At 44.2% G+C, this 15,224-nt stretch overlaps 1 protein-coding gene across 2 annotated transcripts in view; it reads right to left on the minus strand.

Annotated features, from left to right (window-relative positions):
- Positions 1–2,691: 2,691 nt before the first annotated feature.
- STK32C (serine/threonine kinase 32C) overlaps positions 2,692–15,224 on the minus strand; it is a 191,633-nt gene continuing 179,100 nt past the window's right edge. For both annotated transcript variants that reach the window (XM_077350171.1, XM_077350169.1), the window contains 6 exons: positions 12,411–12,514; positions 12,153–12,269; positions 8,180–8,305; positions 7,881–8,012; positions 6,362–6,429; positions 2,692–4,035 (listed from right to left, as the gene is read on the minus strand). In XM_077350171.1, coding sequence (XP_077206286.1) covers positions 3,897–4,035; positions 6,362–6,429; positions 7,881–8,012; positions 8,180–8,305; positions 12,153–12,269; positions 12,411–12,514 — 686 coding nt within the window. In that variant the 3' untranslated portion in view covers positions 2,692–3,896. The remainder of the gene's footprint in view (positions 4,036–6,361; positions 6,430–7,880; positions 8,013–8,179; positions 8,306–12,152; positions 12,270–12,410; positions 12,515–15,224) is intronic.

Here is a 15,224-nt window from a genome sequence, read left to right on the forward strand (position 1 = left end):
TATTGTTTTGGCATAACACGGTCTGCGTAAGGATGAGAGGGACTTACTAGTGTGTTTGCTGGAATACAATGTTTGCACACAGGGGACTACAGCATGGGCTGTGTTAATTTACTGATCTGGCTCTATCCCTTTGGAACACTATAGACACAGTGTGCAGAAGTTGGTTGGGATATGCATTCATAAAAATGATACGAATGCTGACTGCCAAGGCAAATTGCCTCTCAACAGCTGAAGACTGACACCGGTCGCCTTTGTGCCCATTCTAAGCATTTATTTTCAGATGTTTTCTTAGGAACCACGGACCTCCGTGGTTGCATCCCAATAGCACCATAATTCATGGTGAAAAGGAAAGTGTTATAGATATAGTTGTAACTAAAACAGATAGGAACAGGCTGTAAAAAAATAAAGCACAGATTCATTGTCTAAAAGGTTGTGCATTAGACGCTTGATTCTAAAAGGTTTGTGCTATTGTGTACCGGGAATGTGGTTTGGGTGAAGCAGATGGGTAGGGGTGGGGTGGGGGTAGCTGTACAGTAGCATTCAAACCCTGGAAATGTAGGTTTTGCCAGGCAAACTAAAATTGGCAAAGGGGGGAACCCCCAATTCATCCAACAGTCACTGAAGCCAATAAAAGGAGAGTGGATTTGGGCAACACCAACCAGTTGCAACATACTTGAAAAGCTTAACTGGCTTCCCTAACTGTGTACCACATACACACTGCACTGCTCAAGTCCTGGAAGACACTCCTTGCTTGACCAGACAAATCCTCCCCGGACTGATTTCTTGACAGAATGCTTTGATTAATTTCAACTAATTAATTAATATTAGGGAGCCTTTCCTCAGCCCTTTCTCCCAGGGGAGGATATTAAGAGAGGATGACATTTAGTCAGGGGGTGGGTTTGTGCAGTGAGGCACTATTGTATTCCTGCTTTGTATCCTATGGTTTGCTTTCATCGCCTGACTTTCCTTTACCTGGTTTTGGTGGCACTGCTTGTTATTTACTGTGGTTCATGTTGCTTGGCTTATTGGCTTTTCTGATTTCCCTCAGTTAGTGAGTTACCTGTTTTGTACCTTTTGGTAGATCAGTGATTTTTGATAATCTCACATTTTAATGGCTTGTTTTTACAGGTAGGTTCCTAGTGAGTCAGCTGCCACACAGCATGAGCTTGCCTCAGTGAAAAAACACTCCTGTTCCTTTGCGATGGATTGCCACAGCAGGTGGGCATTCTGGCAGAACTACTTTTACTTCGAGTTATTCAGTTTGGTTTTACAAAAAATGCTGCTCCTGAAAACTGGTGGCCATTTTCAAACCCTTTTTCCACTACACAGAAAGGAAGGGTGAGGAGATGCCTTATTCAAGGGGCTGTAAAACTGGAAGCTTTTGTCCAGTGCTTTTGAAACTCTAGATGAGACAATGGTCTAGGTCCTTTGTCCTGTTCTTTCCAAGTGTGAACAAAATATCGATCTGCTATTTCCTCCCACGGAAAATAGCGGGCAATCTGATCTTAACAAAAACAGAAACTGTACCCAGCAAGTCTTTGTGATGCAACATCTCTGAAAACTCTTAAAACCGATGCACCTCTCCCTTTCCTAAATTAGAATATGGAACTAAAATGATAATTCTTCTAGTGTGCGTCCCTATTAACCATCCCTACTAATTTCACTGCCAATGACTTTTTAATGAACTAGCAGCTCTTTTATTCTAAATCAAGGTAGAACATTTATCATGATGCTTGCTTCCCCAAGGACACTTTTCATCTCCGATTGATAAATGTATCATTCCCAGTGAAGTGTTTCAATCCAATCCAACGTCCAGTTGGCAAACCATCCTTCCATTTTATGGGATGGGGTATCTTTTATGCTGTGCTGATGCAGCTGCACAGGATGTTTTGTGGCGCTTTGAACGTGAACATTTCTGCTGGTATGTTCGGCTATACCTCTGGCAAAACATTCTTGTGTGGCTAGTGTTACATCATGTTGTAACTGCTATGCTGGGGAAGCAGGCAGAGGAGGGCAGCCTAAACCCTGGCCTCCTGGCCCTAGGGCTGGGAGACCAGCTTTTCAACTGACCTCCATGAGATAAGGACACTTGCAACATTACCAAGACCTACTGCAGTTTCTACTCTTTCAACTGCAGAAAGGAAATGCCATGTACCCAAAATACAAGAGAAAAAAAGCTTTGGCTTCTGTGTACACCCACATGCATGGTGCATGTCGGTTTGGTGGGGAGAGCTTATGACATTCTGATTTGTGTACATTTGCCTCGCCTCCCGGCCTCCACATAAAACTGTGGAAAGGGAAGCATGGTTTGGGCAGTCGCCCATATAAAATCCCTACATGCTGGTTATGTCTTTTGCTGTGCAATCCTAAGCAGAGTTCTAACTTGCAGCTCTTACTGAAGCTGAGGCTGGGACTTTGCTGGGGATTGCACTGTGACGGCACCTGTAGAAAGATGGGGAGAGTGCCAGGCTATCATTGGTCTCCAGCAGTATATGTTAGAAAGGAACCTGCCGGCACAGCTTCAAAGACGGTGGCTAATGCAGGCTGTACAGATTCCTCCCACCAGAGGGCTGCCGTCCAATCCCTGGCAGGCTGACCCCCGGCAAGCTCCTCATTTAAGACAGTAGAAAACAGCTCTTCACCTGGAAAGCATGCAAAATTCACCTCTCTTCAGGAAAAATACAATCAGGATGCAAACAGGGCACTCTCTTAGACACGGGATAACAAACAGACGGTGTGAAACAGGTATGAGGTTTCTGTACAGCACAAAGATTCCATCTCCTGGAACTGAGGGTGCCGGGAGTTTTAGCAGTCACTTTAAGCCATTATGCAGTAGATGCCACCGTTAAGCCTGTTGTAGGGGGGGAAATGCTTTGGGAACAATTTAAAAGGCAATATCCACAGCTGGAGCAAACAGCAGAGTTCCCCTGTCCTCTATAGATGAAGACAGAGGCCAGTAAGTTATATACAGTACTTTAAATTACACTTTGAACACAGTCAGCAGGAGGGTGCAATGGGCATCACTTCCTGGGCATTGTTTTATAGCTCCTACCTCTGCATCCTGCCCAAGTGGTGCCCTGCTCCTTTGCAGGGAAAAACAAATCAACACTAAACTTGATTTCTCTGTTATACCCTACGCACTCCTGGCAAGTAAGGAGAGCTATGCGAAAAGATCCAGTATGTTTAGAACAACACCCTACTTTGTACCGCACCTTTTGAAAATTCCGGCTACCCAGCCTGGTGCATTTTGTGGCCCTGGCGGGGAGTATCCTGACACCTTGAGAAGCATCCATGAGACCAGGCTCAGTGGAAACCAAGTTGAGCCAAGACATCACTATAGATGTTACTGGCTGAGCTCAGTCCCTTCATGCTACGTGTGGCTACCCTGCTACACAGTAAGATCCTCAGATGCTCTGAAAACACTGAGAGGATATTTTGTGTTACTTAGCTAGGGCACAAGAGCAGCACAGCAATGGCTGGTTGACAACCCTTTCCCCCATCTCCCCTTGCTCTTCTGGCCCACTTTGTGTAGGCTTGTTCTGTAATACCCTGGACCTAAGCTACTCTAGTCTTTTTGACCCTACCACCTGAAAATGGATGCCAGAAAGCTATCCAGCTCCTGTAAAAAGAAAACAAAGGAAATGGCCCCATGTTTGCTGAAGTTCTGCATAGCAAAGCACCTTTCCTTATACCAGGTGACTGGCAATCATTTTGATCCATGAACACAGTTCTGTAAGAACTAGCTGCCTCTGCTACGGCTCTACAGTGTTGGTTTTTGTGACTCCTCTTCCGGTTCTTAACTAAAGTACTGTTTGTACTGTTTGTCAGTGCAACCTGAGAATGATTTTTTCAAGAGACACACAAGCTCCTGGCTCCTTTGCCTTGTCCCTGTAGTCCTAGCTGCTGCCAGTGGAAGAACATACTGAGCTACACATATTCAGGTTGGAATTTTCAGACTCCGTTTCTGTTTCCACGTCATCGTTGGTTTCGGGGGGAGGACTTGACTTATTCATTTGATCCTGGCTCCGCTTCAACCTGCATAGAACAGAAAACAAACCCGTTAGACAAAAGAGAAACAATTATGAAAGCCGTGGGATGGATGGGTACAGCAGAAGGTTTCCACTCATGGGGAGGAGGTTGCAAATTCCCTCCTACTACTGCAGACCCCTAATAATCTGGGAACAGCTTTTCTCATGGGCTCAGGGAGGTCAGGAAGTCCCACTTTGTTGATGGGAAGCCAAGGCAAGGCAAGAAACATTACCTGCTTGTACCTGGAGGTTAATATGGGACCAAATGAAAAAGAGCCGACCACTGGAAATTACTGCTGGATCCAGTCCAATGTTTGGGATGAAGTGTATGACATTAAATGAGATTTTATCTCAGGGGAGGGTCTGACCAGCTTTTGTTAAGGCAGAGGATATCAAGGTTTTTTTTATAGGGGACTCATATCTACAAGCTATGCATCCTCCAGGTTCCCAGTAACTAGCACAGTTCCACAGGGCCTGCAAAATGCAGCTCTTGTGCCAGGTATTAAGTTGCGGCCAGTGATAACATCTGTGAGCCTCAGAAACCCTTCCCATTCAGATATGCCCACCCTGCAGGAAATGAATAAAATGTTCAGCCCTTGTTTATGTTATGGCCATTGTTGATGATGCCTCATGGTTGATAATACAGTTACCTGACTTATATTGTATATAATATTAGATGGCTCATGTTCTCTGTAAACTGCCTTGAGTCACAGGGGAGGGCAGTATATAAATGCAAGAAACGAACAACAAATACATCCATCCTACCATTCTCCCTTCATTTTAAAATGCAAGAATTTCACATCAATTAATACTGATCAACTTTATATTTTACTTTCCACTGTTAATATTTCTATGGATAGAACAATCCTGTATGGTGTAAAGGCCTCATAGCCATTTTGTGCAATGCAAATAGGCAAATCCAGATTTGCTGCTCAGCTCACACTCAACAGTAGTCACAGACAATCATGCCTTCCTAATGGGTGTGTCGCCTGATGCAGACATATACAAGCTTGCAAGCTACATTTGTATATTTTAGGCATGTTAAAACATTTGCTGCACAAGATCTGGCAGTACAGAGGGTGGACCCCAGGGCCTGAGGGCATTGCCACTCATCAGAAAACCAAGACGAATCAGGAAATTTCATTTGGACAGTATGGAGAGAATGGGGATAGGGTGAAAAAATGGGGATACATGTAAAATTAAATTAAACAAATAGAGGCAATTTTTTAAAGTGGTTAAACAGCTGCCTAACAGAAAGGGCCATATTTGAGACTTTAAATATCTTTAAACCGCCCGTGGCGCCACGGGCGCCACGGACTATATAATTCACTAAGAGGGGTAGAGGTGGGATTAGTCCGTGATGAGGAAGGGTCCGGATTGGACCCTTCCTCACGACAGACAATCGGAGGGACCAATCGGCAGGCGCTTGTCCCTCCAATTCCCAGCTCCAGGAACTGCGAGCCGCGCGCAGCGCAGCTCGCAGTTCCTCCCGGCCTGACGCGGCGAGAGGCGCGTCAGGCCACCGACCCAGGGAGCCCTCGATTCCCAGTTCCTCCCGGCCTGACGTGGTGAGAGGCGCGAAGCGCCTCTCGCCGCGTCAGGGCGCCGACCCAGGGAGCCCTCGATTCCCAGTTCCTCCCGGCCTGACGTGGTCTCGCCGCGTCAGGGCGCCGACCCAGGGAGCCCCCGGCAGTCGCGCGAAGCGCGGCTGCCGGGGGTTCCCTGCCTGGCGGGCTGACGCGGCGAGAGGCGCAAAGCGCCTCTCGCCGCGTCAGCCCGCCGCAAACCAAACAAGCTCGCAGCCGCTGACCAGCCTGCCGCCGCCCAGCCCGCCGCCGCCGCCCACGACTTAGGTAGGACCTAGCGCCCGCTGCATTCCCCTGCAGCGGGCTTGATTACTAGTATATATATATAGAGAGAGAGAATGCAGAACATGACAGAAGTTTATAAAATTATGAACACTGTGGAAGAAATGTGGGTGACATTAATTTTTCTCCCTCTCGGCACTACTAGAACAGAGCAGTCAATTCATAGAAGGCAACAGAGAGTATTTCTCATACTGACTGATCAGGAGGGCCACAAGTTTACATCAGGAGACTAGACAAATGCCTGATAGCTTCATGAATCAATATTAGCTATGATGAACATCCATGTTAAGCAGTATAATTCTGAATACCAGGGCCAATACTGAAGGAAACTGAGCTGGAGGTTTGCTGGGACATTTGATCAGCCACTGTGTGTACAAGGAAAATGCAGGATCATTGGTCTAATCTAGAAGGCTCTCCTCAGTGCTCAGTGCTAACATCTTTCTGAAAGCATGCTTCCACACTCACTTCTCTCGGTTAAAAATGACAAAGTCTTGCTGAATTGCTTCAAGGCAGTCCTGGAGGTAGTCATTTTCCTATGAAGAAAACAGGGAAAGTAAAGTTAGCTTGTATTTTTTGTTAGTTGGTTTGTTTATAATGATTCAGATTTTGGTAAGGAGATAAATGCCACTTTTTGATGGTATTTGGATACCCTGATACCATTTCAGGATTTGTGTTCCCCTGGATTCTGGGATTACTCAAATATCATTAGTCCATATGGGGGGGGGGATGTAGTGGATGATTTTCAACCAAATTGTACTAAAATTGCAGGAGGCATAGTGCTGACTGTTCACTGTAGCTCTCCAAATTACAAACAAATTTGATCAAGAGGCCTAGTTCGAGGGGATCCTGAATTAGTTGCCCCCAGTCACAATACTTGGGGTACAGACTAAGAGGAAAAATTGCCCTGGAAAAGTATTCCACCCCTGCAAAGGAGGCAGGGACTGGAAGCTAGCAGACCCACAGCTTGCCTGGGCTGGGAGCTGTCTTCACTGGGCTGGGTGAGATTTGTGCTGGCCAGGAGCTGCCAGGAAAAAACGATCCTGGGATTATGTAAATGCTAGCCCAGAATGTTCCCAAATATTTCCAGAAATATAAGGGACCCAGATACCAGAATTCCTGAGAATGTCAAATACTACTCTGGATGTTGGAATATGCAAGATCTGCAGTGCATAATGGAGCTGAATATAAAGGTTCTCCCGCAAGAGATACCAGAGGAGAAGTATATTTAGCATAGATAGGGTAGGACCTTCCTGAGAACAATAACTGTAAACAACAGACTGTAGGTCTCCATCTCTCTCTTTCTATGCATAGTTATTTATCTACTGAATAAAAACTATTTTATTCTTTAAGCAGCCTGGTGCTCCGCAATCTCTCCATATTCAAACTAGATACCCAAATATACCTGAAAAATTCCAACAAGATTGCACTGATACATCCCTAGTTTTTGGTTCATTTGCATTCTCGATCACTAGGTGCTCTCTTTTGTTTTTGTTCTCTTTGGATCACTTCAGAACTATATTACATCACAACATCACATGAATTCTCCATTAAGGGAACATTACTTTTTTTTTTTGCAGGCAGTTGGCAACCCTTCATGACAATCATAGGACATGTGGGCACCACACTGGAAGTCACTCCTATCAAACATCATATTTACTGATGATGCTATGAAAGTAATAACAACACCTATGCAAACACACAAGTTTGGAATTCTGCCAAACACATTGTAATGACATGTCAAAGTTATGTCAGAAGAATCAAATCATAGATCTTGAAATTCTAGGAGATGCTCTTGATTTTCATCTAATGTAAGGAAATATATAAGGTGGATAGGCCTGGCACAGACCACTTATTCTTTGGAGTCTTATGCAAAGCAAAAACAGAGCAACACTCAAATGTTGAAACTCTGAATTGGGTTCATTTGGCCTTTCATGTGCCAAATGTCCCCTTTTGTTTCTGTTGGAAAATGCAAGGAGACACTTACCGATTGTGAGCTGTCCTTGCTATTATCCCGGGATTTATTCTTTGCCAGTCTCTTCTTCTTCTTGTGCAATGGCCTGGACTCCAAGATCATCTCTTCTAGCTCAAAGGTGGGGTCGCAGTGCAGACGGCCTTTCTGTTTTTAACCAAGACATTGCCTCAAAGCCATGTGATTGACAAGCCAGACAACTGCAGCAAACATAGTGTGCCAAACTTGTTTGTCTCAAGAAATCCTTGGCTTTCCTCCTTCATAAGCCACAGGGATCAGGGACAGAAGCAAATGCACCTGGTGCTTTGACTTACATTAGGAACAAAGCCCGGCTCCACTTTCTTCTCGCAGATTTCATCCCAGTCCACGCTGGACAAGTAGGAGGAAGTCTGGATGTCAGCTAAGCTAGAAAAGCGATGCTCAGGGTTCACCGTCAAAAGCTGAAATGGCAAAGGTTGTGGGAAAGTTTGTCTTGACAAAACAGTATTGCTGGGGATGGGGGGGGGAGGACAGTTTTAACCCAGAGCTCTGGGTGGACTACTTTTGTTGCATGGCTGCTCCTTGTGTGTGACCACCCCGTCCCCCAGAACTAACAGCTGGCAGGGGGAGGGGATACAGAATGAGTGGATGATGTAGTTCCTTCTCATTCCATTCTGGGGACCAACAGTGCTGGGAGAATAAACAACTGCATTAGCCAGTTTCCCCTCATAATCCCAGGCTTCCAGTGTTACGCAGACCCACTGAGACCTAGCAAGCAGAAAAGGAAAGCATGCCTGAAAGCTACCATAGCAAGTGGACCTCCATGAATTTATACAAACACTGACCGGGCATTAATTTACTTCTGAGCATAAAATGCACTCAGCTACTTCAGCCGTAAGATGCGGAGAAGTGGCTCATAAAGAAATATAATGTGTTTTTAAAAGGCTCAGGTAGCCGCTCATAAAGATCATTTACAGCATTCAGGGCAATAAAAATAAGTCCAAAAACAATAAATAAAACTGGCTTTGTAAAAAGCATTACATTCACAGGCAGCTAACGGACCTGAAAAACATTTAAGTGGTTTGAGCCACATTAAAAAAACACACAAACATATGTACTGCATGTTTTTAATGCATGTTATTAGTGTTCAACAGGATAGTCTTGTGTAGAGTTGTTACACCTCCCCACCTGATAATCTTTTTAACCAGAAATGCCAGAGACTGAACCAAAGGTTCTTCTACATGTAAAACGCAGTTAACTCTTCAGTTTCCTCTTCACAATTAGAAGAAACAAGTTGGGGTTTGTGATACTTGGATCATATCACACACAACCTTCGGCTCTCCTGCAACCACTGGACACACCACCTCCCCGCCTGCCAGCAGCTTGTCTGGAACTAGTCTGGGTGGGCTTCCTGAGGGTTCCTGCCCCCACCCCCCACTCCGGTCTGGAACTGCTCCAGGTAGGCTCACCCAGCCTTCCTTCCTCCCCTTCCCTTCAGATGGTATCTGGGCCTGGAGAAGCAGCCAGTGTGCTCCAATGCTGCAGCCAGGGCTGGAGCAGCTTCCAGCATGCTCCTCTTCTGCTGCCAGGCCTGGAGCAGTAGCCAGTAGCCTCTACCATAGCAACTGCATCCAAGCAGCTGCTGGCATGGCTCCTGAGCTTTGCCAGCACTCTTAAATACAGTGCAGCTCCTGAGTCCCACTGCCAACTGCTGAGGCAAGTGTGTTCTCTGTGCCCCCTGTGTTTATTTTTTAATTTTCAGATTTTTCTGCATATCCTAAGTATGCAGAAAAACCTCTTTAGTTTCCACATGGCCCTGATCCATGTATTTAAGTATCCGCAGATGGTGGCCACAGATGGCTAATAGTATATAGATGTTAATCCTAAACAGAGTTACACCTTTCGCAGCCCACTAAAATTAATGGGCATAAAAGGGTAACATTATTTAGGACTGTATTATTACGATTGTGCAGACAAGGTCTTTTTAAATTCCTCTTCAAAATTCTGCATTTACATAAATCATACATTTGGATCAAATGCCATTCTTCAGTACGTATGCTTGCTATTGGTTTTTGCAGGCAATGTTTTGAAAGCTATGCTCCTGTAGAGGGCATTCATGCTCTTGCTGACTTAATTTCAGTGAAACTGTTTCATCAAGGAACTCTTGATTCTTAAAGCCAACTTTCTTTATGTATATTGGTCACCTGATACTAACGTGTATTGGAGTAAATTGGTTGTGTCTGTGTGGGGGAGACAAGGTTGTTACAAGATCGTTTTTTCAGAGCTACTCAGTTTTAATCAACTTAAAAATCATCAACCTTGTGATCCAGCACATGGCAAGACAAATCCTATTTAACAACTGCAACTAACGAACAATGTCTTAAGGGATTCTGGGTCTCGGTGCAGGAAACCCACAGAAAGTCCTACAGTCCTCTTCAAATTTGTGTCCAAGAAATTATCATTCCATCACACTACCAGAGCCATCCCAAGCAGAATTCAGTGAACTTCATAGGGAGGGTCTCTACTTTTGATTGGACTGCAGGTCTCCAAACTGTTAATATGATACAATTTCAGTATCTGGCCATCATTTTCAAGGCACTGGAGGCAACTGTCACTATCCAGAGATTTCTGCACACTTGGGCATATACATGAGCTGTCCAATTCATTTCAATGGTGACCTGGTCTACAGCTGCAGATCAGAGAAGAGCTGCTTTTTTATACCCTATTTTTCTCTACCCAAAGGAGTCTCAAGGCAGCTTACAAACACTTTCCCCTTCCTCTCCCCATAACAGACACCCTGGGACGCAGGTGGGAATGAGAGACCTCTGACAGGACTGCTCTGCAAGAACAGCTCAAAGAGAACTGTGATTAGACCAAGGTCACCCAGCTGGCTGCATGTGGAGGAGTGGGGAATCAAACCCAGCTCCCCAGATTGGAAGTTGCCACTCTTAACCACTACACCACACAGCCTCTCAGTCCCCCTCCCCCCAAACACACACATGTTAAAGGAGAACCTTTGTAGACACGGGGAAATTGAACTGGCATTCGAGCTTTTCTGCCAGCAAAACTTAGTTTAAAGAAATCATATTTTCTTACAATTGCTTATGTCACCCAATTATGCTGGAGAACTGCTGCTCAAATCTCTTTAAGCTGATCGAGGTCCATCAATGGCATCTCTCCATGGTGATCAAAAGGACCCTCCATATACAGAGGCAGAAAACCTCGGGATCGCTGTGTTAGAAGAGAGTATCATGGGAAGGCCTGAGCTTCTATACCTCAATTCTTTGGCACTCCAGGGCTACCAAGTGAAACAGCATGGACCACTGCCCTGATCCACCAGGCTGTCCTTATGTTCTTATGAACAATTAAGCCTCATGTACTGATATAAGAAAACATCACTCCTTGAAATTTTAAAATGGGAATAGGCCCTTGTTAACAAACCCAAAAAGAAAAAAAGAACATTCAGATGATTCTGTATTGCTAACTGACTACAGAATACAGAGAGCCAGCTTGGTGTAGTGTTTAGGAGCGCCTACTTCTAACCTGGCAAGCCTGGTTTGATTCCCCACTCCCCCACATGCAGCCAGCAGGGTGATCTTGGGCTCGCCACAGCACTGATAAAGCTGTTCTGACCAAGCAGTAATATCAGGGCTCTCTCAGCCTCACTCACCTCACAGGGTGTCTATTGTGGGGAGAGGAATGGGAAGGCGACTGTAAGCTGCTTTGAGCCTCCTTCAGATACAGAAAAGTAGCATATAAGAACTAACTCTTCTTCTTCTTCTGAAATATGATAGCTTGGCAATAAATACTGTTGTCCTTACTTAGAAGGGAAAGGATTGGTTCCCAATCACACTGTAAATTTATGTTCTGAGCCAACCAAGGAATGCTTACACTCTGGACAGGGAAACATCTGGGCAAAAGGGTGTTGTAAGCATCTGAAGCACCGTCACTGCATTCAGTACTGCATACATCCCCTGGTGACACTGCTTTTGATCCCAACTTTGGGGTTGTAACCAAACCTACCCTCCTGTTCATGGAAAAAATCCTTCCACTCACCAAAAGCGAGTATCCACTCATGGAAAGGCTCTTTCCTTGACCAGGACTCCTTTCCATAGTTTGGGGGGGGGGTGCCTTTGTACCCAGTTGTATTGTTTGGATCCAACCTATTGCATGTAAATAGTCATCTCATTTGCAGACTAAGCACAGATAGATACAGACAGCATTGTGCAGGCTTTTGAGAGTATGGTTCTTAGATTAAGGTCTTTGCGGTTTCCACCTTTATTTTTTTACTGAAGAAACAGTATTTACCTTCCTTAATAACGCCACCATGTCTTTTGACCATGCCGTCATGTATTGGACGCTCACGGTGCTGAACAACTGAACTAAAGATTCTACAGGACTATTGGAGTGGATGTCGTAGGGCCTCTGAGAAAAAAAGAAAAGGAAATATTAGAAATGCCCGTGCTTTCCTCTGGGGTGCTTTACTTTTGGGAATAAAGGTGTCATTCAGACTGCCACAGGATAAAAATAAATATATACTATACTATACAATATATGCTACTATACCCATCCACGAAGGAGCTCGTATGCCATCACTCCCAATGACCACCAGTCAACTTCAAAGGAATAACCAGTTCCACCATTCAGAAAAGAATGAAAGACTTCTGGAGCTAAAAGAAGAAGAAATTAACATGTTTGTTCCAACCACATTTGACTAGAATGTACCATCTTGCATTATACTAAAATTCATGGAGTTCTTTCTACCAAGCTGGGCCCAACACATCTCTTCTGCTGCCTTCATGGAGGAAATATTTTCCACTGAAGCAAGACTTGCACAAGGGAATCAATAGACCTAACCCACTTCCGCTTTACTTATTTAGCGCTATTGATGTGCATGGTGATTTGAAGCATACAAGAAAATAAGACCCTGCCCCAAACCACATACAAATCTAAAATATGAGACTAGATAACCAACACATGGAGGAGAAGATAGGATTAAAAAGAGGAAGAACATGTGTTCATTCTAGTTCCATGGTTTTAGGCTTAGTAGTTCCTATAGAGGATGGGGATTAAGGGATTGTGCCAAAGGCAACAGAGGGATTATAAAACCAGAAGAACCTATACACAGTTTGTTATACCAACATATATTTTGCATGAGTCATGATAGTCATATTAATCTCTAGTGTTTGTTTAAAGAGGATCTGGTTCCTCAGCAGCAAATATTCCATGATGCCCATTTTGGGGTGCATATTTCTTCAAACTCACACAGAAATGTAACAGTAGAATCTTAAAGAAAGCCACTGTTCTGGGAAATAAGAATATGTTCGAGTAGGATTCTGAATAGACCTGTGTAGATTTGCTCTCCCTTACAGCAGATAAAGGAGGCAATGAAGAAGCCACTCCCCTCTCCTCCAGTTGGCAGACAGAAGCAGCGGTGAAGAAAATGATGGCATTCTCTCAATCCCCATATGCCAGCCATGCAATAGATTTTGCCCTGAAGTGGGAAAGGGTAAGCCAAGAGCTAGTGCATTTTGCACAGGCTATTGGCCTAATTTAAGGGTTAACATGTTATGTTCTTTCTGCAGGCAGCCTGTTTACATTGTTATTGTCATGTTCTGGGCAATTCTCCCAACAAGGCAAACTCTGAGTCCTGGTGGAAACTCAGCAATTTATTGAGTACACTACAAACGGCTACATAGGATGCTTTTTTGCTAAAAGCATGCAAAAGTTTGGAATAGATACAGAGCCAGCCCCCACCCCACCCTTTTGCCATTGAACTTACAGGATACATCACTTTATCTTCAATACACAGTTTACAATTAGACACTTAGAGGCAGAAAAGGGCAGCCATAACATTCAGAATATGAAAGGAAGCCAGATGGACCAGGGGCCTGATAAATGGGGACCCTTCAGCTTCCCTAAGAGGATCTTGATACTCTGGTCAAGGCAGCCATGGCATGAGCCAGAGGTGAACATGACAGCAGTCTTGGGAAGTCCTCTGTGGGAATCTCTGTCCATCCTTTTTTGAACATGGGTGTGCATACAGCTAATCCAAACTGAAAATATTAATTCAGCCAGATAGTTTTTTCAATTTTTCCAGCTATGGAAATGGCTGCTCTGAAAAATCCAAAAATATTTGTGATTTTTCAGAACTGCCAGATAGCCTGATAGAGTGCATTTAAAGAGCTTTAAAGGACACATGCTTTGAGGGCTCATGGAACTGGAAACCCTGCCCGGTCTTTTTGAAACTTGGGGAGTTATTTTAAGAGAGACACTAGCAGCTATGCTGCAAATTTGGTACCTCTACCTCAAAAAACAGCCTCTCAGATACCCTCAGATCAATTCTCCATTATAGCCTAAGGGGATTATTGACTAGAATGGTCTTCATGGCTATAACGGAACTGGAAAAAATTTGCCGTTTCCAAATATTACCAAATCTGAATACCAGAATAGGGATTCAAGAATCTCAGAAAATACCAGTTTTGGGGGGTTCAATTTACCTGATCCTGAAAAATCCTTTTTTTTTTTTTTTGCACAACCTTACTTCTAAACCTATCCATACATAAAAAAACAATGTTGTTTTGGACAACAAACACAAGAACAACAAGGGCACTATGTGCAAAGAAACTGGCAGGTAATTCCCACAGCTGTTGCACAGATTTTGGAAATAGCTATTGTGTTTGCTAAGTTCATCCATCCAATGCTTCCTTTGTGTATCAGCTCACACAGATGTTGTTCTTACTACAGAACCATCAATGTACATGGGACTTTATTTAGAAATCTTGTTAGTCACCACTCTACAAAATGCTCAAAATCATGTACACTAGAGATGTGCATTTGTCTGGAAATCATTGCCAGCTAAGCAAGCCTTATCCAGCAGCTGCAAGTGGCTTCTAGAACGGGAGGGGGGGTGGTAGTGGAGGGACACCCAGATTATTCCTACAGCAGCACCTGGCAAATCAATGACAGCAAAAATGAACTAAACAACAAAAATAAATATAGTACAATTTACAAATGCAACAAAAAAGATCAAAAGTTTTGGAATAAATGTAAAAATTAAAGCAAAAAGTACACAACACTTTACACAAATAATCTAAGCAAACAAGACCAGAGAACGAGGCCTTCATAGTTTGCATTTGATTGGGGGTGGGGGATGCCAACAAAAGGGAAAGGAATGGAAAAGGCTAACCATGACTGCCAACCTGCCAAGAGGGACCTGGAGAACTTCCAGAATCACATCTGATCTCCAGACTACGGAGACCAGGTGCCCTGGAAAAAAAAACTTGGTCTCTGTGGCATCACGTCCTCACTGAGTCCCCTGCCATTCCGAAACTCTATCTTCTCCCAGATTCTGCCCCCAGTATCAATAAAAAAAATAAA

The sequence above is a fragment of the Paroedura picta genome, chromosome 8 (genome assembly GCF_049243985.1).
Source record: "Paroedura picta isolate Pp20150507F chromosome 8, Ppicta_v3.0, whole genome shotgun sequence".
NCBI lineage: Eukaryota > Metazoa > Chordata > Lepidosauria > Squamata > Gekkonidae > Paroedura > Paroedura picta.